The 27475-nt window shown below is 38.4% G+C and overlaps 1 protein-coding gene and 1 long non-coding RNA gene across 7 annotated transcripts in view; one reads left to right on the forward strand and one right to left on the reverse strand.

Moving 5' to 3' along the window:
* The window catches only part of BIRC6 (baculoviral IAP repeat containing 6), a 178741-nt gene extending 165341 nt beyond the window's left edge, over positions 1-13400 (forward strand). Inside the window, exons 71-74 of the mRNA XM_040553622.1 lie at positions 1744-1821; positions 8337-8525; positions 10840-10974; positions 12018-13400. Of these exons, the coding sequence (XP_040409556.1) occupies positions 1744-1821; positions 8337-8525; positions 10840-10974; positions 12018-12197 (582 nt within the window). The 3' untranslated portion in view covers positions 12198-13400. The remainder of the gene's footprint in view (positions 1-1743; positions 1822-8336; positions 8526-10839; positions 10975-12017) is intronic.
* Positions 10539-27475, reverse strand: part of LOC121068445 — a 30540-nt gene continuing 13603 nt past the window's right edge. For 2 of the 6 annotated variants that reach the window (XR_005818881.1, XR_005818880.1), the window contains exons 3-7: positions 15903-16039; positions 14482-14571; positions 13052-13115; positions 11646-11735; positions 10539-11000 (exon numbers count right to left, since the gene is read on the reverse strand). This is a non-coding gene — a long non-coding RNA (uncharacterized LOC121068445). Of the gene's footprint in view, positions 11001-11645; positions 11736-13051; positions 13116-13516; positions 13563-14481; positions 14572-15902; positions 16040-17969; positions 17972-17998; positions 18087-22276; positions 22289-27475 lie in introns of those variants that run through there. The other 4 variants (XR_005818884.1, XR_005818885.1, XR_005818882.1 and 1 more) reach the window with 4 other exon arrangements.

Here is a 27475-nt window from a genome sequence, read left to right on the forward strand (position 1 = left end):
GCAGCATGTTCCCAGCCTCCATCAGTGTAACAGGCCCCTTGGTGAAAACAGTGGCCACTTTGTCCAGTGACATTTGGAAACCTTGCGTGTCTTCATCTACAGTGCTGCACAGGAGTGAGTTCTGCTGTAGTAGCTATTTTTCCATTTTTGTTAAAATTCATGAAAATTGGCTCTTAAATTACTATTAATTAAAATATACATGTATGGGTATTAGGCTGAGAGAGGTATTGTGCACTCTGATTTTAGAGGTGCTTGTTTGTTTTTTTCCTTTTACAGTCAAATGAACAGCCACTCCTGATGTACTGGAGAAAGGTGTTTTGTTAAAGCTGGTCTTCAAACTGAATTGAAAAGTGGTCTTCAAACTGAATTGAAAAGTGATTTAACAGTTTCAAATGGGAATGACCTCTTTTCTGAGTGATTTTAGAGATAATTTATTTTGTAAAGCCTTTATCAGCTGGACTGGACCAAAAAGCAAGTAATTTTGACCTAGAAAAATGTTCTTTTCCACCCTCCTTGCTGAATTAACCAGGCAGAAATCTATTTTGGCTAGCTAAAGTAACCAGAATCCTTTCCATGGACAAAGTATGCTTCAAATTAGCCGCAACCAAATACACTTGCCAAGTGCCTTGTCTCTCTTGCCATGCAGAAGTGATTTTTCTTAAAAGAAGAAAAAGAGGTTCCTTAATCTCAGTATCCTTTTAAAAAAGAAAATGTAACTCTAAAATAAGGATGGAATAACTGTTTTGCTTAAAAAATACTAAAATAATATTAAAAGCTGAAGAAAATTAGGGGTCCCTCCCAGCACTCCAGTCTCCTTGGTACGGTACAGTTCATTCTGAAGGTTCCAAAAACCTAACAGAAAGTCAACCACATACCAGGGAAATGCAACTTGTATTTATACAAAAAATAAGCACTCAGGAAATTCTACAAAGCTACAGAAATGGCTATCTGTATGTCTGCACTGAAGTCTAGACCCACAAAACAGCTTTGGCTGTATCAGTGTAGCATTCCTTCAGCTTTTTTTAATGCAAAAAAATTATCCATAGACCAACGGTTTTTCTCATTTTCCACTCTTTCACGGGTTTCCCTTGCTCACTATTTTCAGAAGCTGTAATGTTCCTTTTGAGTTTTACAACGTTTTTTTTTTTAACACAGATACAGAATGTAATTCAAACTGGAGAGTCATGGTGCATACTCTCCTCTGAATTTCTTCTATTTTGTCTCATTACATTCCCTCGCTTCGATTGTTCAATTTTGTGATAAGGTTGAAGAACTTTCTAGGCTTCACTGCAAAAATCCATATCGGTCATAAGTTAATGAATATTTTCAGTTCCTTGTTAGTCTGTGTGAAAGAGAGCACCTTTGAAATGCTTAAGCAGAATGATTTTCTTTAGAAACAATGACAAGTGTTAAAAAAGTATTGAAAGAGGAATGTAGAAAATCAGATATTAATGATTCATTTATTTTTGGAGCCACTAGAATCTGTAAGTTTCCCTTGAAGACAAGTAATGTAACTTGTTTTGTTCATTTATTAGCATGCTGTTTCTCCTTATCCACATTATTTTTCTGCTTTCATTTCAAATTAGTATCATAGCAAATAACTTAATTCTAAAAGTCAAATATATACAAAAGTTTGACAAAAAAAAAAAAAACACAACTTAATGCAGTGTAAACATGTTGTTCTGCCCAAGCAGAACAAGTTTATTATGTTTGTCTGAGACGTTAATAATATCACCTTTTCAGGTGTGTTTAAGCATACTAAACACGTGGCATGGAAGGCCAGAAGAGAAATGGAATCCCCAAACATCAAGTTTTTTGCAGGTGAGCATTTCTTCTTTCTCTTCAGTGATCTGTCCGTCGTAAGAATTTCCCTTCTCGTGCTTTTAAACCAGAATTTTCTTTCTCAAATAAGCATAAAGAAAAGTCCAGAAAATGTGCTATTGTGGCATCTCTTTTCTGTCACTGGTAGCAGCAGTTTCATCTGAAATTGTCTAGGCCATATTTTTCAAATGGACTTGAGCTTGGTCCACCTACGTATCAGGTCAACAAGTAAGGTCTGATCCAGAAGCAGTGTTAATAAGAGTTGCTATCTAGAAGGTAAAAAGCTGCCAAAATCAGCCTGATTTCCAAGGAGTCCAGACCATGGGAGAACAAATTCGCATCAGATTCATGAATGAGGGTAGATTCATCTACACGCTAGTCTTCAGTGAACAGTGAAGGAACTGTGGGGAAGTTCGTAAAAGGTAGATGTCGATTAAATGTGCTGTTGTTACAAGGATGAAATTAATATGTTGGGTATGTCCAGCACTGAGTCATTCTCCATGCCTCTTTAAGATGGATTTTTTTTCCTTCCTCATGTAAACATCCTTTCGTTGTACCAGCAGCTGTGATGGGTTCTTTATTTACTTACGTCCAGGCAGTTACATTTAGGAGCTATAATCGGACTATACAAAACAGTAACGTGAATTTGTCAGGACCTACACTGAAAACTCATAATATACAAAACTCCCAGGCCATGTCCTTGTTCAAACATTTTCTTGTATCTGTAAATGATTATGGTGCTGCAAGGTGGAGAAAAGCTGCCTTCCCCTCCCTGTATTTAACATGAGAAGTAGAAGTTTTGTGATGGATATTTAAATCTCTTTCTAGGTATTGTTTATACTGCATTAGTAGTTTTCAAATTGCACAGCAATATATAAGCACATATATTGCCCTTTACATGTGTACTGATAACGTAACAAAATATGTAGCTATTTAAGACAGCCATCATGCATTGCAGGTGATTTTGGTATTCTGGGGCAGTAGCTACACGCTTCCAGATTTTTAACTCGGGGGATTCACCACCACAGACAAAAAAGGCTTATGTAGGCTTATTTTACCACAGAGTTTCTGTTGGAGACGTAATCTGAAATGATCTTCATTACCCAGAGACCCTATTCAGTTGTATTGAGACCTGGCTTCTGTAAACAACTGTAGTAAAGCCAATCCTGAAACTTAGCAGTTCTAAAGCCTGCCATGAGGATGGCTCTGAGGAACATGTAGGAAGTACTGCAGTCTGACTTCACTCAACCATTCTTCAGCTTTAGTTGTACTGGATGCCATTTTCTCAGTAACAGTTCTTTGAAACATCAAAATTTGCCAGAAATTATTTGTTTACTGCTATAAAAATCTACAGTTCTGTCTTCTCAGAACAATAATAAATCATCAAGTCTTAGTTTGTCTTTTAAGCTCTTTGCAAGCTATGCTGGTGAAACAGCAGTGTATTCCTGCAGATCATACCTGTTATTGGTGACTGAGAAGATTTTACTCATTTTTTTTCACCTGTTCTGTCTTCAGTTACAAACTGCTCCCTAGCATCAAGTTCTACCAGTTAGTTCCTCTAAGTAAATTGGAGCACTGACTTATTTGATCTTTAACGATGGGCTTTTGATTGCAAAAACCTATTTATGAGGAACTTCAAGAATTTGCTGAAGAGGTTCCTAGAGCAGTAAGCTTCCAAGCTGAATGACCCAAGAAGTCTTTATAAGATCAGCTGTTACCAATGTTCTTAAGTTCATGATAGGGTTTTATGTGCCAGTTATTTTGGCAAGATCCATGTAATTACTGTACAAACTGATCCAGTTGGTTGGATGGTGCTTTGTTTGCTGCCTTGTTTTTGACAGTGTGACAAGCCACTTCACATTACTTAAAACACATCAAAACAGCTATATAGTACTTGATACTGATTATTGCTGTGATTGGGCAGGAATACTTTGCTGGTAACAACAAAAAATAGAGGTGTGTGCTAGCAAGCTATCAACTCAAAAGCACGTAGTCATTTGGTTGAGTTAGTTGTCATGCGAAGCAATGTCTCACTTATTACATGGAGAAATCTAGACCTTTGGACTTCTCTTAGTTTTCTCCTAAGGTGGCCAGTGGAGGTTGCTCTAGTGGGTGGCGTCCCTGCCCACAGCAGGGGGGTTGGAACAAGATGATTTTTGAGGTCCCTTCCAACCCGAGCCATTCTATGATCATACTATAACAAGCAAAAGATCCAAGTGTGCAGAAAGCATGCTACATGCCTGAAAGTAGCTGGCTAGTTTTATGTCTATTTGTAAAATAGAAATACCACCCCCATTTTTTTTTGAAAGACAATCCCACTGGCCACATTAGGAGAAAACTAAAATAAGTCCAGAGGTTCCAAAGTCCAATTTCTCTTTCATTATTATTCAGTATAATAAAGACAATCCTTATAAAAACATTTTGAAAGACTGCTCTGACTGCATGCTCTAATAAAGAACAGTGGCTGGTGGCCACTGTGAGATAGCAGTATAGTGTATGAAAAAGCCTTGCAAGTACATTTAAGTTTTGATGTTTTATGTAATACCTTTCTATAAAAACAACATTTAGGGGACAGGAACTCTGATTTTTGTTTTGCCAGGTACTATAGTTTTCCACAGAGCCATATAATTAGCATTTGGAAATGAGTGCAAAGCATAGTGCCAATTAAGATAGCTTTCACAGGTATAACAGACTCAGTTATGTCTGTGAAACAGCTAAAACTGCTTAGTGAAACACAGTCTGCTGCATGTATGGTCTGCTGCCAGTCCTCACTTTGGTGCTTGGCTTACATATATGAGTCTTAGTAATAAATTCTGGAGGTCGTATAGGGTGAGTTACAGGCCAGGTTTAGTCTTGTAGATTGATGTTTTTGTGGCTCTGAAAGGTGATTTCATTTTTTTCAAGACTTCTAGATAGCCTTGGCACACCAGAAAAGAAACACAATCCAGTAGGCAGGTTCTTCAAAATGCTCTTTACAGACAGTATTCCTGTTGGTCATGTCTTGAAGAGTGGCTATTGATTGTCCAAAGTCCACAAGGAATAAATCTGAAGAGGGTTAACGTGTAGCTATTCTGTCTTCAGTAACAATCAGTGTTAAAATTAGTCCTGAATTTATCAGGATATACTAAGTTATGATAATTGACTAAACAGCCCTTAATATTTTCAGCTTTATGCCATAGAAATACGTTGAGCAATAAGCACACACATAAAGGAAAACAAAAACTTGCAATGACTTTTTCAGGGTCCCTGTGGCACTTTCTCAGTTTATTACTTGGAACAATAGTTTCATAGCACAAGATACATATTCTGTTCCAGATCCTAGAAGACTGTACAGTTTCTGTTTCAGCATAGTACAACTGCAAACCTGGACTTCAGCAGAAGAGATTTCAACTTGTTCAGGAATCAGCTTTAGGGAGCTGGTTATCAGACCCCTAATGGTTCAAGAACAGTCTACTCCAGTGTGTGGAAGTTGAGCAAGAGCAGTAAAAAGCCAGCATGGGTAAATAAGGAACTCCTGCCTAAGCTCAACTGCAAAAAGGAAGTCCACAGAAGTTGTAGGAGGGGATGGGCTACATGCGAGGAATATAAAGACATTAGCCAAATTTCTTGGGAAAATCAAAGCTTAGCTGGCATTGAAAATTGTAAGGGATATAAAGAAGGACTTCTTGTTAAGTATGTTGGCAGCAAAAGAAAGCCTTAAGAAAATGTGGTCCTGCTGCTTAATAGGACAGGAAGCCTAGAGACAAAGGACATCGAAAAGGCAGAGGTAATTTCTTCCTCAGTCTTTAGGGCTAAGATTTGTTTTCCTCTGTCTGTGAGCCCCTACAAGGAAGGTCTATGAGAAAGAAGAATTACCCACAGCAGAGGAAATAAGTATTCATACCAAGTTCATGATCCGCAGGTTCATGGAACAGAATCTCTTGCATCCATGGCTGCTGAGGGAGCCAGCCAATGTCATTGCAAAAACACCATCTCTGATCTTTGAAAGGTCAGAACAACCATGGGAGCTTCCTGATGGCTGGCAAACATTACATGCATGTTCAAGACAGGCAAAAAGGATGGTCTGGGGAGCTACAGGCTGGTCAGCAACACTGGAGTCCTTGGGAAGATTATGGAGCAAATCCTCCTGGAAGCTATTTTCAAGTACACGAAAGACAAGAAAATTAAAAAGAACAGCTAATGTGTACTGGTGTGAATACAGCCTGTCTAATCTACTCCTCTTCTACAGTGAGCTGACTGGCTCTGCACAACGGTTGAGCAGTGGATATAGCTTACTTTGACTTCAGCAAAACCTCTGATCAAGTCTCCTTTAGTACCCTTGTAGCCAAATTGGTGAGATGTGAATTATAATATATGGGGTAAAAGTGGCTGGACCAATGGCAAAGAGATGAGGAAGATGTAAAGAAGAGGGAGCCAGACACCTCTTAAAGGTGCAGAGCAACAGGAAAAGTCACAAGATGGGACATGGGAAATTTTGATTAAGTATTAGGAAAAACTTTTTCACTGTGAGGGTGATCAAAGACTAGGATAGGTGTCCAAGAGAAATTGTGGAATTTCCATCCTTGGAGATCTTAATGTTTGCTCTCCCTACAAGGGACAAATAGGACTTGGAGATCTAAGCTGTAGTTCCTTACATAGTGTAACTTACCCAAGATTCAACTTTGTAATCAAGAGATGAATTGAAGTTTGGAATGATAAAACTGATGTAGAAAGGTATTAGGAAACCGCATTTTTAATGAAGTACTTTTTCTTAGATTAGTATGTTAGATTTGGTTATTAGAAATCTCATACAGCATTTAAATTTAACATGCTAACATTTTTTAGGGCTTGAGATTGAAAATAGTAAGAAAGCTGTTGGAAGTGGTCCCCCCCACATAGTGGGAGAAAAAAACACTTTGTTGCTTTTAAATAGAAAACAGCTGGAGGACTAAATAAATTGCTTGGAAAGAATCAAGTACTACATGTTTTTTCTGGCTCAAAGATTAAACTATTGTCAGACCACCCAAAATGCTCTTGCAATTAACTTTTCTGACCCAAATGAAACTGGAAAATTGGTTTAGAGTTTCTCATTCGTTACAATTATAATACAGAGTAACAACTGCTTATTAAGGCTAAGAAAGTACAATGCTGCATAGTGTCAAATTTCTCTACCATAGCTATTTAAAAATTATATATTTAAAGTATAAAATTCAAGAAAGCAACACCCAACTAGTTCCAGACACATGTGAAGGCCACAGATCGTTCAAACTCCCCAGGTGTCTGAAGTCTTGGACCTGAAGTATTCTACATGGGCTTTGAATGTGTACATTACTCCTCTGCCTTTTAGTGTCGTAAATGACCGCTTTCTTGCTGGGACCTGATTTGTGAGGAACATTTTTTTCTATTTGACTATATTTCTCTGCATTTTAATTTTTTGGTGTAATGCAAAATAGCCACGGCTGCTGCTAGTCCAGTACATGGCAGGCAAGGGAGACAATGTGTAGTTCTCCATCTCAGCTCAAAGGGGGATATGAGTTCACATTTCTCACTACACAAGCATGTGCCCTATCCATCAGGATAAAGGGCCAGATGGCCCTTCTGTACTACAGTTAAGTCACATCAACTACACAATTACAAACAGAGAGCATCATGGCACCAAGAGAAATAAGGATGTGGTTCTGTGAGGTGATGGTGGGATTAACCTGGGTCATTCACCTGGTTCTTGGCTGTTGCTTTAAAATGACTTACTTGTTTGGCATTGTATCTGTGTAGGGAATAAACACGGCAGAGAGAGGATGGAAAACTGGAATGTTTTTATGCTGGCATTGCTACAAGAGAAAATCTGAGAGAATGCCGCTGTTAAACAGAGAGCAAAACTAGCTAGTTGTTGGGACACTGCCTTGGTCACTGACGCTGTGTCTATCTGATGTAAACTGCGTATTCTTCATGTTCCAAGAAAAAGAATGACTTTTGTCATTCATATCCAAATTCACAAGCTGGACTCCTAAATCAGGGGATGGCTCCCAGCTTTAAATTGTATCTAGGCTGGAAGAGCAAGCAGCTCTAGAAACAGGTGCTCTAACTTTTTTTTTTTAAATCTCCCGCAATGGATATCTGACATGTACATATGCTGTGTGCTGGAAATGCCATTCTTAGACATACAACAAGAAATGATCAACAACTGTTGACTGAAAACTCAAAAAATGCACTTTCACAAAAGGATACAATCAGAAATCTCCTCCTTTCGATGTTTTCTTCTGCTTGTATTTGTATTTTTTGTTGTGTTTTTTTTAACTTAGTTTTGTCATTTTCTCAGTGTTTGAACTAAATATACAGTCATAGGACTTAAGTTTTAACCATGTAGTAATGGTTTCAGTCTGAAAGCATGGACATTTTCTACTTGCAAGTAGTGTGTATTACAAATGACACTACTTAGTCATAGAAGTGTTTTTGCATATGAGGTAAGCTAAATTAGGCATATTTGTAAAAAGCAAATGAGTATAGCGTTTTTAATACTTATTTTTCTCTCTTAACAGGTGTTAGTGTCTGTCCAATCCCTAATACTGGTAGCAGAACCATATTTTAATGAACCAGGTTATGAACGTTCAAGAGGTACTCCAAGTGGTACCCAGAGCTCCAGAGAGTATGACGGAAACATACGACAGGCAACAGTCAAGTGGGCAATGCTTGAACAAATCAGAAATCCATCGCCATGTTTTAAGGAGGTAGGTTTTGTGAAGCTAAGTAAACTATATCTTGTTTACATCAGAGTAGTCAAGGAAACTGATCCTGTAAACATTTTTCTTGCAGCGTGTTCCTTTTCACATATGCTTTTTAATACAAGCAAAGAATCATTGTTTAGTGGAGTGTTGAAAGTAATGCAGATACTTGGAAGCATGCCTTGCACAAGATGTCTGTTTTATCCTCTTTAATCCCTGAGGCAGCTGACTATAGAGACTGAAGTGAATAAGGATTTACCTGACTTCACAGATCCCTGGGCAATGCACAGGAACTGGGACTTAGAGGCAGAAACCTGTAAGGAGGGCTGGCACACAGGTTCATAAAAAGAGATTCATAGGGGTTGGCTCACTCTTAACGCCAGGTGGTGCCTTTCATACCCCTGTGACAACTGTTGGATCAGCCTTACAAACGGGCATTCAGTGTCTCTTAATCAGCTTAGCTAACAGCGAAGTATTTTTCTAAGAAACGTGAATTTGAATCAAGTATTAGGAAACACTTTGGATATGCCAAAACAATGCAAATTGGAAAAATACTTCAAAATGAATTCCAGCCTTCACATTATTCATAAAAGGATCCATAAAAGATATCTATTCCTTTGAAAACGACTGTCTTGATAAAACCAATACTAACCTTCACCCATTCGCACTGCCTTAAAAATACTTACTTAAAAGAAATTAATTTGTTTACATGCCTGAAAATAGACTACAGCTCACCCGTAGTATTGTAGAATAATTTAGGGACCTCTCTCAATGTCTCTAGTCCAATTCTTTTCTCAGAGCAGCTCCAAACATCACAAGGATTTCAGCATACATGGCAAAGGAGAGAAGAGTGGAAGTTACACTAAGAGAATCTGTGTGAATATTAATGCAAACTGGGTGATCAAACATGAGTCATCTCATGGTACTACCAACAAATAGAGAAAAATATATTTTGCTCTAGGCTACTGAAACTACAGCCATTTCTAAGTTGAGGTCGAACTCATGTGTTTTCCATTGTTTTCCTGCTAAAATGTGGAAAAAGTAAAACTATTTCAGGATTATTCATACTGCTAAGTGTGATATCTGAGTAAGAAAACAGTCCCCTGTCTCTTTCTTGCTGTTGATTTAAAAAAAAAAAAAAAATCCTTTGGGATGCAAAAAAAAAAATTTCCATTTAAACTACCGTGTCTTATGGCATGAGAAAACAAACATTTAACCTGCATGCCAGCAGTTAAATATTTTTTTTTCTCCAGGTGCTTTTAGGCACATTTCTTTAGGATAGTGTGGTGAAATCCTCAAGATTGCGAGAAGAAATGTGAAGCTATGATAACTTATATGAGGAAAAGTTCAAGGCTAAGATAGCTTGCTTTTGTGTTAAACAACACAGTCATGCTAGCTTAAGCATGGAGTCTGACCTAGTGCTTTATCAACTCATGAGAATTCCAATAATGCTTCTGTGAATATGTATTCCTTATCATTATGAAAAGTAGCATTTATTTTTATTGAAAAAAGGGGGGAGGGAAATTGTGCATTGGAAAACATTACTTTTTTTTTTCTGATGCAGTAGCTGAATTTGCACTTAAATGAAAATATGACTCTTGAGTATTTTTATCTAAGACTAGCTTGCTGTTAAGATCTCCATTTTTTTTGTAGGGTTGTGCTAGGAACCTTACCAATTGGATAATCATTCAGTAATACAAATGCAAAGGCATCCCAGAAGCTTAGGTCTCAGAAAGAATTTGCGTCCTTCAGCTCTTACTACCTTTTGCCTTCACAAATCTGAGCTGTTTTCCCTTTGGTGTCTTAAATGACAAGTAGGCTCGGGGGATCTAAAGTGCCAGTCTGTGGGAGTTCTTCCAAACTCCATTAAGGATACAAGGAATGCATCCAGAATTGAAGTCTATTGTGCTTTCAATATGCAAGTTTTCTTTAGACAAATAGCTACATTCTCTAACCTCTAGAGAGAGAGATGATTTTGTCAATTATGTTACAATATTGGCAAGAACCCTCTGTGCTCAATAAAATTTCTTTAATTTTATTGTTTCTTCCAACAGGCAGAGTTCTAGAAAGCTGTTAAGACAAAGCCAACACTAAGAATTTCACAACTTTGTGTGATTTGTTGGTGTTTTGTTTGCTTTTTAAACTATATAGAGGCCAACCTCCACCTCTTGGTTCAATGCTGAATTATCCCCATAGTGTTTTGGTTTTTCTCCTTACGTCAATTTGGGTTCATGATTGGTCTTGCAGGTTTTGTACTGTTGAAGTATATGGTTCTTAGATAACAACATTATGTTCTTTCATCCTGAATCTTTTCTTGCAGGTCATCCACAAACATTTTTACTTGAAAAGAGTGGAGATCATGGCTCAGTGTGAGGAGTGGATAGCAGACATACAGCAGTACAGCAGTGACAAGCGGGTAGGCAGGACCATGTCCCATCATGCAGCAGCTCTTAAGGTGAGACTTGCTTTTAGAATTTTGTTCTGTAAACCAAGACCACAACTGTTGATGAAACTGCATAGCAGCTGAGTTTTATAATAACAGTGATTTAAAACCAAACAACAACAAAAAAACACTAACAACTTTAAAATGTATAAACAAACTGAAGTTTGACAACTGTCACGAGATAAAGTGAATATGCAGGCCCCTTTCTTGGTATTTTTTTCTACAAGATTTTTCTTTAGTTCTTATCCTACCTATTTTTCTGTAAATACTTATGTAAGATATAAAGGGTTGATTTTTGTTTTAAGAATTGGCTTGCTTTTTGTTTATGATAAAATTGTTGTACAACTAACCTTCGCTACAAGTAGAGCTTAATTCCTGGCCAGAAAACAAACTTTTGGGATAGATAAGCACAGTTACCAAACCATGATCCATTACTTTATGCATTATCCTTTATGTTTTATCCTGTGTTCTAAAAAGTTTTATCAATATAGTTAAATAAACTATTTAAATGTTTTCCTCCTTCCTAGCCAAGTATTATCATTTGCATATTTTGTGTCTTCCACGTGGACAACAGACCTATATACAAACTTTTTTTTGTGTAATTAAAATTGTAATTTTGATTTTTTCTCCTTCCCTTGAGGAATAAGAAAATTTGTTAAGGTTTCTTTTTGCTATTGCTATACCTTGTGTCCTTTGAATGTGGCTGGTCTTCAACATGGAGTTACTGTGAGTTACTGGAGTTACTCTGATCACAGAGCATAGATGTAACTCAACTGCAAGAGAAATAGCATAACATTTATACTGATAAACTTATTTGCTACAGTTCTGTTTACTGCCTTGGATTTGTCCCCAGTAGCACCTGCTGGCTACTGTCAGTATAAAGAAAGTATCGATCCATAAAGGCAGAGAACTATGAGAAAAGATTATCCAAGCAGTGAAACAATACATTAAAACCCTTTCTACTTGCTCCTTTTGTTGCCTTCTATTCTCTAACATTGTGAAAAGCAATGTTTTAACTTTGCTCTTCAGCACTGATTTCTTTTTTGTATATTCAGCGTCACACAGCTCAGTTGCGGGAAGAACTTCTAAAACTTCCCTGTCCTGAAGGACTGGATCCAGATACTGATGACTCCACAGAAAAATGCAGTGCCACAACAAGTTCAGAGGAGACGATGTTGCACGAACAGGTTAAACCCAGCAGCAGTAAAGATATCCCCCCTGATTTCAAGTTATGAGTTGCATTGACATGGACTTTCTAGACACAAAGGCTTTGAAGCACAAGCCAAATATGTCAATATTTGTATGTAAGAAGCTAATTATGTAATAGGCAATGAAATTGAAACTATACTATGCCCTTAAGGATATACAGTTTAATTCAAGATGATCTTTTATTTACCTGTACAAGAGTGTAAACTTTTTTGTGCTTTTATTTTTCAATTGTGAGAACCACTGATTGGTATGTTTAAAAAGTTATGTATACAAGAAATGGATAAATCACTGATATATAAGGGAAACTACCTTAGGAAAGAATGTTTACTGAATGTTTATTATTTTTTTTTACTTGTAGAGTGAGGGCGGTTGTAACAAAGAATATATATTGGTCATTCTTACAGCTACTATTTAAAGTCAGAAAATTTTCACTGAATTTGATAGATTTTACGTTTGGCCATATATTCATGCTCATATTTGATTCTAAAGAAAACCTCCTGTATACTTCAATAAAAGTTAAATGGACATGATCCCTCTTTTATGATTTACTGGTACATTTTTTAAATAAACTGCCATAAAATACGTTATAGCTGAAGACTTGCACTTGTATGACTGAATTCATTACAGTCAACGTATTTAATTTTATGCTTACTAATTCTAAAATGCAGATGAAATAAATGCACATGGTTTTACCTCATGCCAAAATCTGGACTTCTGAATTCATCTTTTGTTTAGCTAATTTATGCAAACTAACAGTATTCTAAATTTCCTAAGGGCTATTCTGGAACAAAGTCTTTTCTGTTGAAATGTCTGATTTTTACATAATGACTGTACTTTAAGTACAGACAGGGGCTAATGACATGCCATGCAGCAATCTTACCGTGCTGTAGTTCCTACTGTACAGGCTTATTTCCAATTTTATACTTGCAGCCACAGGTCCCTACCTAAAAAGAGTGAGGGATTTGGTTGATTCAATTATCGAGTCTCGCTTTTAACATAACATGCATTACTATCACTGTTCTTAATTTTTAAGTAGTCCTTGAAGGACTAAAAAGTTCATACTGGTATTACCTCAGACTAATGATCTGTTGTATTATTAATACTATAAATCAGGCAAAAAAAATCTTTTTTTGTTTTCTATTTGTTCTTTGTTTATAAGTATCACGCTGGAATTTTTTCACTTTTTGTTTTACATTGTATTATTTCTAATCATTAAAAGTGGCACCAAATGAGGTCGTGTTCTTATGCTGGTGGTTAAAAGACGTGGATAGTTCTGACCAAAGTACAATTTTTCTGTTTTGTTCATATATTGTGTTATTCCAAGGCCTAACCTGATATCACATACCTTTCAAAACAGCAAATTACGCATTTCTTTGTTACTTCAGGGACTCCTCAGAAAGCAAAACAAGCAGTTCTGTGCTGTTGTTACGTGAGTACGTTTATAAAACAGAGTTTATGCCACATAGTCAACATGTTAGACCTTTATCAGTGTTAAAACAACGCTGCAGATCTCTAGATTGATTTTTATTTACCTACTACTATACAAAGGGACTGTGGTATTCTTGTAAAGGCTCCAGAAGCAAAATTACCGACTAACTTGCAAATATATTTAAGTTGGTAGATTCCATTAAAGCTCTTCATTTAGTACTTAAACTGTCTGCCTGCAGTACGCTCTTTTTATAAAATCCTGGCACTTGTACCAAAAAGAAACGTCCAGTATAAGATCCCCCTTATACTTAAAGATGTTTTTTAATCATTGAAAAACCCACTAGAATAAAAAATACCTAGCTTGCATTGATCAGACATTAATAGGGCAGGTAACATGCTTGTATCATTTTCTCTAGGCTGTATTTATGGGACCATAGCAATGCTAATGCGCAGTCACTGCTGTTTACATCTGCCTAATTAAACAGCTGCATGGGAAATTAAACTCTAATTCGTATCCACATACCAACTTTTTTGCTCCAGCCTTAGTGCTGTAGAGCAATATGGTACCAAATTAATTCACTGATTCAATCCTTAATAACTTGCAAATATGTGAGTAAACTGTAATCCTGACAACGAGATGCCAAATAGGTATTTTCAGATATACCTAAAAAAAAAAAATATATATATATATATATATAACACAGGGTAGCTACATCACTTTGCAGTAAAATCTTACTAAATTCTGAGGCATGTTGACAACAGACATGGCTAGTCCTCATACCTCTCAAAACATCAATTCAGGCACTTCTGTGTTACTTCAGGGAATCCTTAAAAAGCAAAGCAAGCATTTTTTTTTTTTAACCATTTACCCTAATCATTTACCATCAAATTCAGTAGAATCCTGTATAGGTAGAGTTCAGTGCGATGGTTAGAAATTGCGACCTGTTTTTGTGATGCTTTCTTCTAGAAAATCTGGAAGGAAAAAAAAAGTTAAATACATTCAAAAGCACAAAAGGCAGCAAACTGCTAATTGGAGCTTTATGGAATTTTGCCCCTTGTTTGGTACCACCATAGGCCCGATTCACCACTGGCCCCCTTCCCGTGCTGTGCGCTACCATGCACTGTTACCAGCAATGGGAACGCCTGTAGCCATCTTCCAAAGGAAGCACACCCCGTGTCACAGCCCATAGCCCTTCCTGCAGTGCCACAGGCCGGCAGTAACACCAAGCTTCTCGCTGACTGACTTGGTCTCCGCTATCTACCAAAGAGGGAACAGTGCAACATCCACCAGTGAGATCCCGCGCACTGTGACAGCAAACCAGTCAGTACAGTCATCTCTAGACATAAAGCACTTCTATTTTGCAGCTGTAGACACAGTACAATTTGCATGCAGACATGAATGCTACCTCTGCAAGATGTGCTTCCTTTGAATAGAAGTGTACGGATTAATGCTCCTCTAATGCTACCACACCCGTGGAAGAAGGAAAAAAAAAAAATCCAGAGACAACACCCAAGAAAACCCAACAAAAGATAGATATGAGAATGCTGTGCACAACTTCACATTTCACTCCGATAATTACATTTTAGCTGTTTAGGAACTAAGAGAATAAGGTATGGGTGAATATAACCTGTCTGGGGCTATGTCAGCCTGTGTGGTGGTTGGTTTTCCTGTTGCTTTTTGTGCTCTCAGCCTCTCACTTAAGTTCACGGTAGAGATTGTGCACCTGTCAAGGAGATGACTTTGCAGGAGGTAAAAATTGTTCCAGCACAGGTAAGGCACTGGACTACTGATAGCTGGTAGAGAGCTTAAATGTGGGCCTGTAATCAGAACTGTAGTTGAATAATGATGTATTAAACAGCAGTAAAGCTTCAATTCTTTACTTGGAAAAAATAAGGAAGCTCCCACACAATACAGTAAAGAAATATACCAAGCAGAGGTTAAATTGGCTAAAACCATCATAAATAATGTAGTATATCAAATATAGCACTCAGGTTCTGGCAGGAACCACAATGTTCGGAAAACATGGCTCCAAAACAGTATTTTGTCCCCTGCACTGTGCAATTTATACATAGGCTGCTTATTAGGGGCGCTTTTCTTCCCCAGCACTTCTGCTGTTACATAAACCATGTTCTATTTAACATCCTCAGGCAAATGACTTCATAGGCGAACCACCATATTATTAATTTACTTTGTTTACCTGTAAGTATCTGAACAAAAATCCAGCTGACCTACATTTAAGCCAGGACTACACTATGTTGTGCCATTCCCTCTAAAGAAAAATTATTTAGGCTTAGGTTTTCACCTGGAGTTGCTCTGGCTTGTCTTTCATTTTCTCCTCCACGCTGCCTGTGTATTAGTGGGTTTTAGAAGTGTTCTTTTCTTCTGTCCCCAGAAGCCAGTCACCATCATGTGGACTCACCTCCCTGGACTGTCAACTCCCTATAGATAGAAATTAGAAGGATTTTTCAATGGAAAGGAGACTAAGATTTACATTTTTCTTAACCTAAGGAACAAGTATAAGGCACATAAGCCATTTCAGGTATATGCACTCAATTTATTACTTTTATCACATATATATGCATGTATATACTACTTATACCTACGTTATGTTAGGCAGTTATTTGTGATTGAAAAACATTTTTCTGAGCATTTTCCCTCTCTTTTCCCACAAATGCTCTCAACATAAGGAGAAAGGCTCAGGCATTTATATTGAAACAGGAGCTTTCTAAAGTACATTAAGCTGAATGTTGTAAAAGTAATTTCCATATTTACTAAAACAAATCATAGGTAAAAACATTTCATTCTCCAGAGATTTTGTTGGTGCCACTGTTTTATTCTCTGGAACACAGGTGTAGAAAATATCTACCCACTGAATTACTACAGTAAAGCTCCAAAATAATCTCACCACTGCCTCTGTTTCTAATAAAGGTTCAAAGAAAACAAGTTCCAATATACAATGCTCTATCTCGATTAAGAGGGTTCTGCATGTTGTGACCTGTCATCTTTACAGGCAATAACCTCTAATCTTCTATGCTTTTTGCCTCAGAAGCAATTTTTTGGCCTTTGAGAAGTGCTAACCTGGTCTACTCACCTCTCTAGCTACATTAATTCTACTCCTTTACATTAAAATTATGCATAAAATCTGTATCATTTAATATGATCTCATCCTCAAATGTCTAGAGAGAGTATTAATGCTAGAGCTGGTAACATTTCTCTAACTCATACGGCAAAATCTTGTATTTAAGGTTGTCCAGGTAAAAATCTGGAAAGGAAAGAGATTTCTGCTTCTGATGATAACTGAATTAATCTCAGGAACCAGTGCAACAGAGCCCTAAGAAAAAATCTCTGGGGAGTAAGAAAAACACAAGTTTTTTTTGTCACCATCTAAGACATTCAGAAATGAGGTAACCACGGTGAGACTTGCACACAAGTTAAATCTTGACAGCAATGCTCAAAACTATCCTTATACCAAATATATGCTTACAAAAACAAACAAGTAGGTTCATCTACTGAGGTTGCTAAAGCAATGAGTCAGACATGCCTTTATATTAGGAACAAAATTAAACCTCATCAGGAATGGCAGAACTGACATTCCGAAAAACTTCAAAGCCGTTTGCACTTCTTACTGTTTCTCAAAGCTCCTACCATAGCTCCCTGTGTTACGGTATAAAAACCTGGGCATGCTTTCCAACACGTTCCCAGTGTTGTGCTCCATACTTCCACCTTAAGCACACTTGCTGCATTTTTTTTCCTATTTGCCCTGGACCTCCAGTCATCATTCTCTTCCTCTCCTCCAGCCCCAGCTCAGCAGCTACGCACCAAGCCTTCAGTGGTTCTTGAACTCTTTGCATAAAGCAAATGGGTATAAAAGCAACCAGATGCCACACCCCCAACAGCAAACAGAGGAACACAGCTTTAAAAAAATTAAAAGTATCCCTCCCAATGACAAAATTAAAGAAAACTAAAATCTCATAATTAAAAAAAAAAAAATCCCTTTGCCATCTTTATAGAATGCCTCTGATGCTTCATTAAACATTGTCTCATTTAGCAGAGCAAATGGGAAAAACGTGTTTTTTTTTTTCTTTTTTTCCCCCATTTTTTCCATTTTCTTTCAGATATTTAAACAAGTGTGTGATTCAGGGGAAGAAAAAAAAAAAAAAAAAAAACACCACCAACAAAAATGTCTAACACCGTGCTCCCAGATAATGATTTAGAAGTCTCCAGAACTTCTGTTCTCTCACCTTGAGATTACAAGCTAGTTTTCAGATACCGAAAACCTTTGCGCTTAATATAAATTAACAATAACCATACCGATGGTAACTTCCCAGACAGCACACTTTCTGTCTGTCCAGTTTCCTTTGTTAGAAACCACTGGTAATAACAACTGTTTCTAGTTACCATTTTAAGCAGGTTATGAGAGGGTAGCAATGAGCCCGACACCTCACAGCCGTACAGCAGTCTTAGCAGCACGACTCTTAGGCTGGAGTATGCAGTGTTAAAGACATGCCCTCATGAGGGGTACCGGTACGGTTTGTTTAGGACATAATGAGGCCATCATCGTTACACACACACAGCCAGCCTAGCCAAGGCTAGACCTTCTCACATTATGGAAGCCAGGGTGCCAGAGCCCTAGGCAGGCTCAATGGGAAACATCCTCCAGGCTGCGCGTCCCAGCCCACATCCCGGCTCCAGCTACAGTTCAAGCTGTCCTGAAAACCTCGCAGATGTTTGCTGGCAACGTACTGAGCAATGGTTCAAGAGGAGACAGAGGTGGCATGGCAGATCAAAGACTAACACCAACAGCAGGATTGCTGAAAAGGAAATGGTAGCTCTGCCAACTGGAGCCATCCTCTCTGCTCCCAGGTTGTCACTGCAAATCTCTGCTGGGTTTTCAGGCAGTTTCAGTGAAATTTGTTGCAAAATATAAAATACAAAATTCACAGGGGCTGGTCCCCAGATCACCAGAAGTCACAAGAGAAATCAGACAACCATCTGGCTGACTGAATTTTGCCATAGCACGTGGGATTCTGGGTAAGACCCAGAGCATTGCAGAAACCTCAGACCAGGAAAAAAAGAAGTTCTTCTGGATTCAATTCAACACATCTCCTGTCTGTCTCTTGGTCACTGAAGGCAACAGAGTGTGCAGCCAGGTCGCACAGACTCTGAAACACCTGCTGTCACATGGCTCCCTGGGAGGCTTTAAACATTAGCAACATGATGGGTTTAATAGAGACCACCTGATTCACGTGGCAGAACAGGGAAGGCAAGGGGGGAAAATTAGATCCAAGTGATGATTTAGCTCAATACAGACTTCACTCTGGCTTAAAAAACAAATGAACAAAAATAAATAAATAAATAAAAGCTACACATACACACTCGGTCACAAACAATTGCTGTTGATGAAGCAAATGGAGACTGAAATAAAGGTACTTGAGAACAAAATACCTGTTTGTATCTGCACTGCCTACTGATGTGTTAAACCTCCTTCCACTCTTTTCTAGCTATTCCTCTAAGGAAATCATTCACATTAGAAAACAAATAGCCAGATGAACAAATGACACACAGCAGGGAACTGAACGTCAATAACCACAATCAGAGGAGAACCCAAGCCATTTAAACAAAGAATAGGAGAACAGTACATGGTTCTTGATAAACAGCTATGTAATTCAGGAAAGATGGTTCTATTTGTAGAGCTCTCAGAAATCTACTCTGCTGGCGGAAATCAATGAAGGGCAGTGCTGAAATTCCAAGATTGGATATAGAGAACTGCAACAGCATCCTGTATTATTGAAGGTTCTAATGCAAGACATGGATTAATCATCTGAATAACAGGGATACTACGCTTCCCTGTAGTTTCATGCAGCTTCTGACAATGCTGTCTCCTGAAAATGGCAGTCTGACTTGTGTGTGTTTTTGTTACTTTAAATACACTTTTGCTTTTACTTGCAAATTTTCAGAATGCGACAGCAAGTGATTTTCCATTGCCAGGCGTGCCCTCAAAGACAGTTGCTCAGTCAGTGTCACAAAGGACAAACTATAACAGTAAATTCATCCAGTTCTCATTTTCCCCAGCTAGTTCATTTTCCACATTTCAACACGCTGACCTTCTATGCATCAAAGCTCCACTGAGGTGCCAGAACAGCACTCAGTGCCCTGGCATTCATCGCAGCCTGTGACTGTAAGCCCTACCCGTCACAATCTGGGGTCCCGCAGCAAAGCGTGAGCTGTTGTACAGAAATTGTTCTACATCCATTCCCAAATACTACATCCTGTGACTGATGAAGGGTTTCCATGCAGAGTGAACTGCCAGCAGTGTTTGCCTCAACCTTTGCTTTCTTTTTATCAGACTGAACTCATGCCATAAGCCTTCTAGAGAAAACACCACGATTTACATTTTTCCTAAGCGTAAGTATTTCCATGGTTAAAAAGCTTTTGCCTTAAAAGTCTTTGGGTTTTCAGTCAGCATATGGAAAGAAAATGCTTTATTTTAATAGTTTAATTCAAGATCAAGAAAATGACTGGTGGCTGAAAAAGCAGGAGAGGCTTTTTCTCAACCTGACCATAAACCAGACAAAATGGTAAGTTCTAACTCTAGAAGTCTTTAGGCCATAGCCCCCCATTTTCAAACACTCTGGCACTTCAACACACGAGTATTTAAGGGTATATTCAAAAGCATTTAAGCAAACTGGGCTTACCTATTTGTTTCCTTTAGCATAGTTCATTTTCACACTTAGCAATGTGGAAACTACTCTTTCTACAGTAGGAGAACCAACTAAAATCACTTTGAAATCAATCAACCCTGCACAAAAGACCAATTGCCAATCACACAATTCCTGCGTCACCATATATACAAACGTGCTCTCCAATGATAAGGTGCGAAACTCATCACTTTGCAAAGCTTACTAAAACAGACTGATTTTCTTCAAGCACGTGAATAAGAATACTACATAGCAATTAAGCACAGCAAGCTCCCTGCGCAGTTTCAAAGTATGTCCTCCACCAGGACAAAACACACTGCAGTAATTTTTCTTTTTGTGTGAACATTCATACAGCTACCAGATTTAGTGCAAACAAGAAATACTAACCCTTAAGAACTTTTAGTCTTCAGGCTAGAGTCCTTCATAGCAATGAAAAATCTTTCTGCTCCCAGGAGCTTATTTGCACAGATAAAATAGAAACCAATCCTCTTACCTAAAAATGCTCTTTTTCAGCACAATGCCAAGAAACTGACAGAATATACAATACTTCCAGAGGTTTTACTCAGCATCATTTTCTCATCCTAGCTTACGCCTTTGTATTTAACTCATTATTTATATAACATTAAGGAAGAAGACAGTTCTGTGTGAAGATAATAGAAACATTACAAGTGCCATTTCAAGGCACATCAGGAAAGACGATCTGCTCTTCGCTTTTTCGTTAGAACACAATTTTGCCATTCACATGGCCATCCTGTATACCAAGTCCTCTGCCCAAAGTCAATCGGATCACAGAATCACAGAAATGATGACCAGGAGGGACGGCCAGAGGTGACTGCCTGCTTTTCCCCAGACTGAGCATCTAGCTCCCTCAATGACTATTCACGGCATATGTGATCGAAGACCCCTACAATCCTCAATCCTGAAAATTTAGGCTCTGCTTCAAGCTTATTGTTTTCTCCCTTTTGTCTCTAGTCCCTGTTATGTAGCAATGTTACTATGGATACCCCACATTTATAGCTTACTTCAGTTACAAGATGGAATTTGAACATTTTAATTTACTCAAAACCCAAGCCATTTTACAATAGGTGAAGAAAATGGGGAGGAAAACTGAGTAAAGGTCATGTGTCGCTTTAAAAAGGCTAGCCATTTCCAGTTTCTCTCATAGTTGCAGTAAAACCATCAATCATAATAAACTCATTTTGTCTAAAAGCAGAGGTAATACATTCTTCCATGTAAATCACTTCATTGCCATGACAGAATGATGTCAGAGAGTCTAAATAGGTGATCTAATAAATTTTCCTTTTGGAACACTGTTTAGCACTAAAGGTTACAGCAGGGAGGGGCAGAAAGCAAGGGACATGACTGATGTCAGCTGTTGGTGAGAAAAATTTCATTTTAATTTTCATAAAATGGACCTAAATATGATATTGACATAGGAACACTGTTATAGACTGGGAAAATATATATATAACAACATTGGAGCAGTAAGAACCCAACACCTTTCTAGAATAAAATTATTTCTATATAAAACAATTGCAATAAAAATTAACTCTTAATTGTTTACTATCATTCAGCTGCTTAAGGACTATTTTTGAGCAATAATTCTGCAGTTCATGTTTACCATTTGTGCACATACATATTAGTTAAACATTATGTAGTTATAACTAAAATTAGTTCTGCATCTAGTTTGGCTATTGTACCTGTATTGGTACAGGAGAGAAACAGCATTCCCCCCCAGACTACAGCAACAGCAAACAACAAAAACAACCAAACTTGTATGAATTGCAGTTTATACTTTAACAAAACTGTGACTACTTAGTGAAATCCTACAGTAGCATGGGAGAACAAATACGTATGGCCTCATGGAGGTGGAAGGACTGTGACAAAACCTAAAAATCAAGGCTGCTACTCCCTATTTCTTTGTATCAGATCTCTCCGAGTCAACCTTTGGAAGAAATTACTGATTTTGGTTTGATACAAACTATTTTTTTCTATTTGTTCTTTTTTTTTTTTTCACTTGAGTAACCAAACTGGGGAAAATAGAGGAAAAACTGTGTTTTATGTAGCCTTAATCCCTACTCTTTACTGCAGCAGTGGGTATACTCAATAATCACAGCCCCGCTGGGTAAAGAACAGCAATTCTTCTCTTTCCACATAGTCGATCTAATGAGAGGTGTACTACAGCCCACGCAGACTGGCTGCAATGAGAGACGCAAATCCCCTTTAAAACAGCTATTTCATATACAGATAAAATAGAAAGTTGGATAACCCCTCCGCATTTATCCAGCTCTTAAAACGTGTTTCACCGCCTCTAATGAGCACCGTGGCTGCAGGGCTGTAGCTCTATCTGCCTCCCAGTCAGCTCCTTTAAGGCCAGTTTTTTGCACAGAGGACATTCACATCTTCTCTTACAAATCAGACACCTCAAAGAAACAAATACCATCCTCCACCACACCTAATCTGGGCAAGAGTGAGCTAACACTTAAAAACATGCACGGGTTCGTTATTTGTTTTCACGTTTAAATTATACTTCAACACCTGACTCCAAAAGAGAAGCAATTTTATCAGGGCTGTTTATTTCTGTTAAATGGTTAGGAAGGACTGATATTTAACACAAATGCCAAAATCATCCATTTCATCCTGAAGCACAGTGCACAGCAGTGAGGGCTGGCATGACTCGATCTAACAGATCACTGCTGTGGAAATGGCAATGGCACACTCTTCCTCGCTTCCGAGCTGCCCTGCTACAGCTGAGCTGCCAGAGGAGCTCTGGTGCCCATCTCACCTCTGCCACCACTGACAGTGGGACCCCCAGCCTGACGAGACGCTGCCTGTACAAAGAGAAACCTGCCAGGAACCGGAGCCTGCCAAGGAAAAGCTCTCCTTGGCATCAGAGCAGCCTCCAAGGAAGGGGCAGGGGAGTGCAGGTGGAAGCAAGGCAGGTCTCACCACCCTCCCCTCCTGCCCTTTTCAGAGGCCAAGAGTTGTTTGGCCAGCTCAGCTGCTCATGCAAGTGCAGCATCAGCTCTTCTACCTTGCTGATTTTTAAATTCACTCTGTACCTGTCAGTTTCCTTCTCCGTAACATATACATATATATATAGAGAGAATTTTAATAGATCCTTTAAGGACTTTGATTCATTGTAACAAGACAGTTTCTCAGTGAATTCAACCTAATCCCTTCACCAGTGATATTTATTCATTTTTATTCAGTTTGGTTAGTTCACCAATTTTAAATTCCTCTAAACGTGCTCTGAAATTTATATTTTTGGTAAGATGTCCTTGCACCAGAAAAACCTTAGTACATAGTACAGGAAAAAACAACAACACATTCATCGGCAGTAAAGCATTCTCCTGAATACACACAGGAAACAAAGATAAACCTGCCTTTTTCCCTAAGTCTGCTCTCTGTCCAGGAACTCTTCTGCCTGTCACAGGACACGTCAAAAACAAAAACCACCTCAGAGAAAGTGAATCTTTTAAATCTTTTCTTCCCCTCTTTTCTGCACTTCTCCTTCATGAAGAGATTTATACCTTTCTTTGTATGTGGCTGTAAGCCCACTGATCATGACAGAAAAGCAAAATCAACTACAATAATTCTGCTTTGTTCCGATAGAGATGACATGGTGCCTTTTCTTTTGAGGAACTCTGGTAGGTTTCATTGATTTGTCAATATTGATATGGGAGAAGGGAAAGGAAATATATTAATGCGCAATATCAAGTGTTTGGGATTATCTGTAGCTGCACATTGGTTCAAAGACATCTTGGAGGATGCCACCTTAAATGAGAACTCAGTCAGGATCTACGTAGAATAACTCCCCAAAACATGGTCTTTATTGCTGACTCCCAAGAGGCGCAACACAGCATCAGATCTGAGAAACACTTGACTCAAACAAGTATGAATTCCTCTAATAAATTTAAAACTGTAACTCACTGCTCTCAAGTGCTGTTTCCCTGTATAACTCCTTTAATCGATTCACAGATTTTTTCCATTCGCTTATCTTACTTTCACCACAAAAAATATTATCAACTTTTCCAATGTTTGCATTATTTTTTCCCTTCTATATTCTCTTTGCTCATGCAAAGCTTGACTTTTTCCTTTAAAAAATGGTCTCTTCTGTTAATGTGAGGGCCCCCACTTCAGACTATTTATATAGTGTTTATTAATTACCTCATACTCAAATGCCTACTTCTCTTACTTTGTACAGCATTTTCTAGGTTAACAAAAGAACTTCACAGTTTTCATGAAATCTGTTCCATAGAAATTGTTTTTCAAGCTCTTCACCTTTCTGCCCCTCTTAACAAGAAAATATAAAATGGAATTCAGTAATTGAGAAACAAGGATTCTCCTGAATATGTTAATGTAATGTTTAAGTGATAATGACAAAAGTAACACAAATGAAAAGGGAAATGTACTCAGACATTTTCCATATCACATTCAATTTCAGAACAGACTGCAGCTGCCAACCTTGTATTTTTTTTGTACTTTAAGAAAACCAAGCATTCATACTTTTGTACTCCTCAATGTTGATAAAGGCAGTATATTTTTAAAATTCATACTGAGGCTCATTATCATCTAAAGCCATTGCTAAAAGCTGACAAATTAAACCTGCCAGCTATGGATATATTAAATTCTCCTTAATTCCCTCAACTTACTACATGCTGAAACCAATTACATTCTTTTTTAAACTCACAGTACTTTTGTGTGCCTATGTGTCTCACTTTAATCATTTTCTGTCAGATGCACTGCAGCAAGCCAAAGAATACCACTAACCAACTTGCAAAACTGTTGTATGCAGCATCTGCTGAAGTAAAATTTCTCTTTCCTCTGTTTCCACCACCTCAGCGACTGCACTGCAGAATCGCTCCAACCACTCACCGGTCACAGGTGACAACTTACTGAGACCTTATTGGAAATCTGCAAGGGCACCATCTGCCCTGTACATGTACTTGACCTATCAGGCTAAAATGGTCTTTATTCCAAAGCAACTAAAGAGGTCTTCTGGAGAAAAAGACGTACATAGGGCTGTATGGGGGAGTGAGTAGGCTTCACTTGCTTGGAAAATTCTTATGCTCTGCAGTGAAACAAAGTAGACTTCAAAACAGAAAGACAGGTATATTGTCTTGGTCAGCCACTGATCCTCTCATCCAAATGTTAACCTCTACCAGCAATGCTGCCAAAACTTATCAGGCTGTTCTTATGGATACTTACATGGTATAAAATGGTACATGTAATAATTATTTTCCTTGACAGTAACAATAATGGATCAAACCTCTTAAATTTTCACCTGTTCCCCTTATTCACCACATCCTGAAGAAGACACTAGAGTTCTTAATATACACATATGTAAATTGGTAAATCCTGATCCCTCACACAACTACCAACATCCATTTCTGTTGTCTCTTTACCCTTTCCTCCACAAACTCACTCATGCTACCTTTCACAGAGCATTACAGACAAAAGAAAAGAAAATCCTTCCAGGCTTGTCTGCAGTGCCACTTCTCTGTACTCTCTCTCACCAATTTTCAGTATCCACCATGACAGCTTCTGCAACATACTGATTGTATATAGATGGAGGATTTTTAGCAATTTCCATTATTTACTTTGCATCCAGATCTTTTTATTAAAAAAAAAAAAGATAAAATCAGACAAGATGCAGCTGTTCACACAGCTGGTTTCTGAAAACAGTATTTTCTCTGCCATTTACTACATTAGCCCTCCATGGCATCTCCAAGTACGTCTTATAACCACTCTATATTCCCATCCGAAACACTGAAAGAGTTTCTGTCAGGCCGCGTAGTGCACTAATAGGCCTTAACAGCCTTAATAGCCCTGACCAGCGTCCACTGGGGCCTCCACACACACCTCTCCTTGGGCTCCGATGCTCTATTTATGGCCTGACCAGAGCCACCAGCCTCCCTTGTCACAGTGTTGGTCACCAGCTCAGCCGTGGCCATGCCCAACCCACAGGCCTGGCTTGACGTTGGACCTGCCTCACCACCATGAGCTTGCAGGACGGTCTGGGTGAAGCTGACCACCAACTATGGTTCTGCCTTGCTGGCCTGCTCAGGTACAGTGGGCACGGGGCCCTGGCTGCTGGGGACCCTGCTCTACCCTGCCACCTGGGGGATCCCCTCAGCTCGAGGGCCATAAGGAGCAGCTGGTGCTTACTGTGCCCTGACCATCCTGGGGAAAGGACTGCTAGCCAATGCTTCTCTTCTGATTAAGATTTCTAGGCCCTATTTTAATACACTTCATTAAAAATAAGGAGCTAGCTTTCTGGGCAACGGGTAAGTGAAGTAGTTACTCTGTAGTACTGAATTTAGACTATTAGTTCTCGGTAAATAGGCAAACATCTTATGCTGAGTTTGTACAGAGCCTGCTGTGCCAGTCAGTGTGAGAGGCTAATCCTAATATGGGTAAGTAACAATTCAGCTTTGGAAATTCAGAAAGGAAGGGCCTCATCCTCTGCTTTTGTGAGCTAGAAAAGCATTATTGAAATGTTCCCTATTCAAAAGACTATCCACAAATAGGAAAAATTGCAAGCACTCTTATTACGTGAGCACTCTTTGTTTGTAAGCAAAGCCTGAGCCAGTGGCTCTGAACCGCACTGTCAACATCACAGAAAAAGCTGTCGCTGTTTTCTCACATTCAGTGAATGCAGATGAATCGCTTTTAAGAGAAGTCATTCTTGGTTTTGATTTCATGCTGTAGTTTACTCACAGCTTGAATATTATCCTATGTTGGACTTGCCAAGTTTCTCACATTTGAAATGTACCAGCTGCCAAAATTATACCTAAGACCAATGCCTCACACTATACAGCAATATTCATCAACAAGATGTCTCCTTCGTTTTTCATCTAGACATTTGAAAAATAGGTCCGAGGTTCACTCACAAAAACTGTAAGAAAATTTAAAGTTAGGTACTCCACATGAGAAATCTGGAAGATTTTTACAAGGGCAGATACCCGACTACAGCAGCACTGAAGCATTTGGTGCAAAAAAAACAGGCTACTGCTACATTAGCACAAAAAGAAGTAAGCTTTACGATTAGCATTCTTAAAATTTCTTCTATATTTTACTTTATCTTCTTAAAAAAGATGAAGATGTGTTCATCTTCACACATTATAGAATCTGTAAATTCACTCATACCTAGGGAAATCATGAAGACTATCTG

This window comes from Cygnus olor, chromosome 3 (genome assembly GCF_009769625.2).
Source record: "Cygnus olor isolate bCygOlo1 chromosome 3, bCygOlo1.pri.v2, whole genome shotgun sequence".
Lineage (NCBI taxonomy): Eukaryota > Metazoa > Chordata > Aves > Anseriformes > Anatidae > Cygnus > Cygnus olor.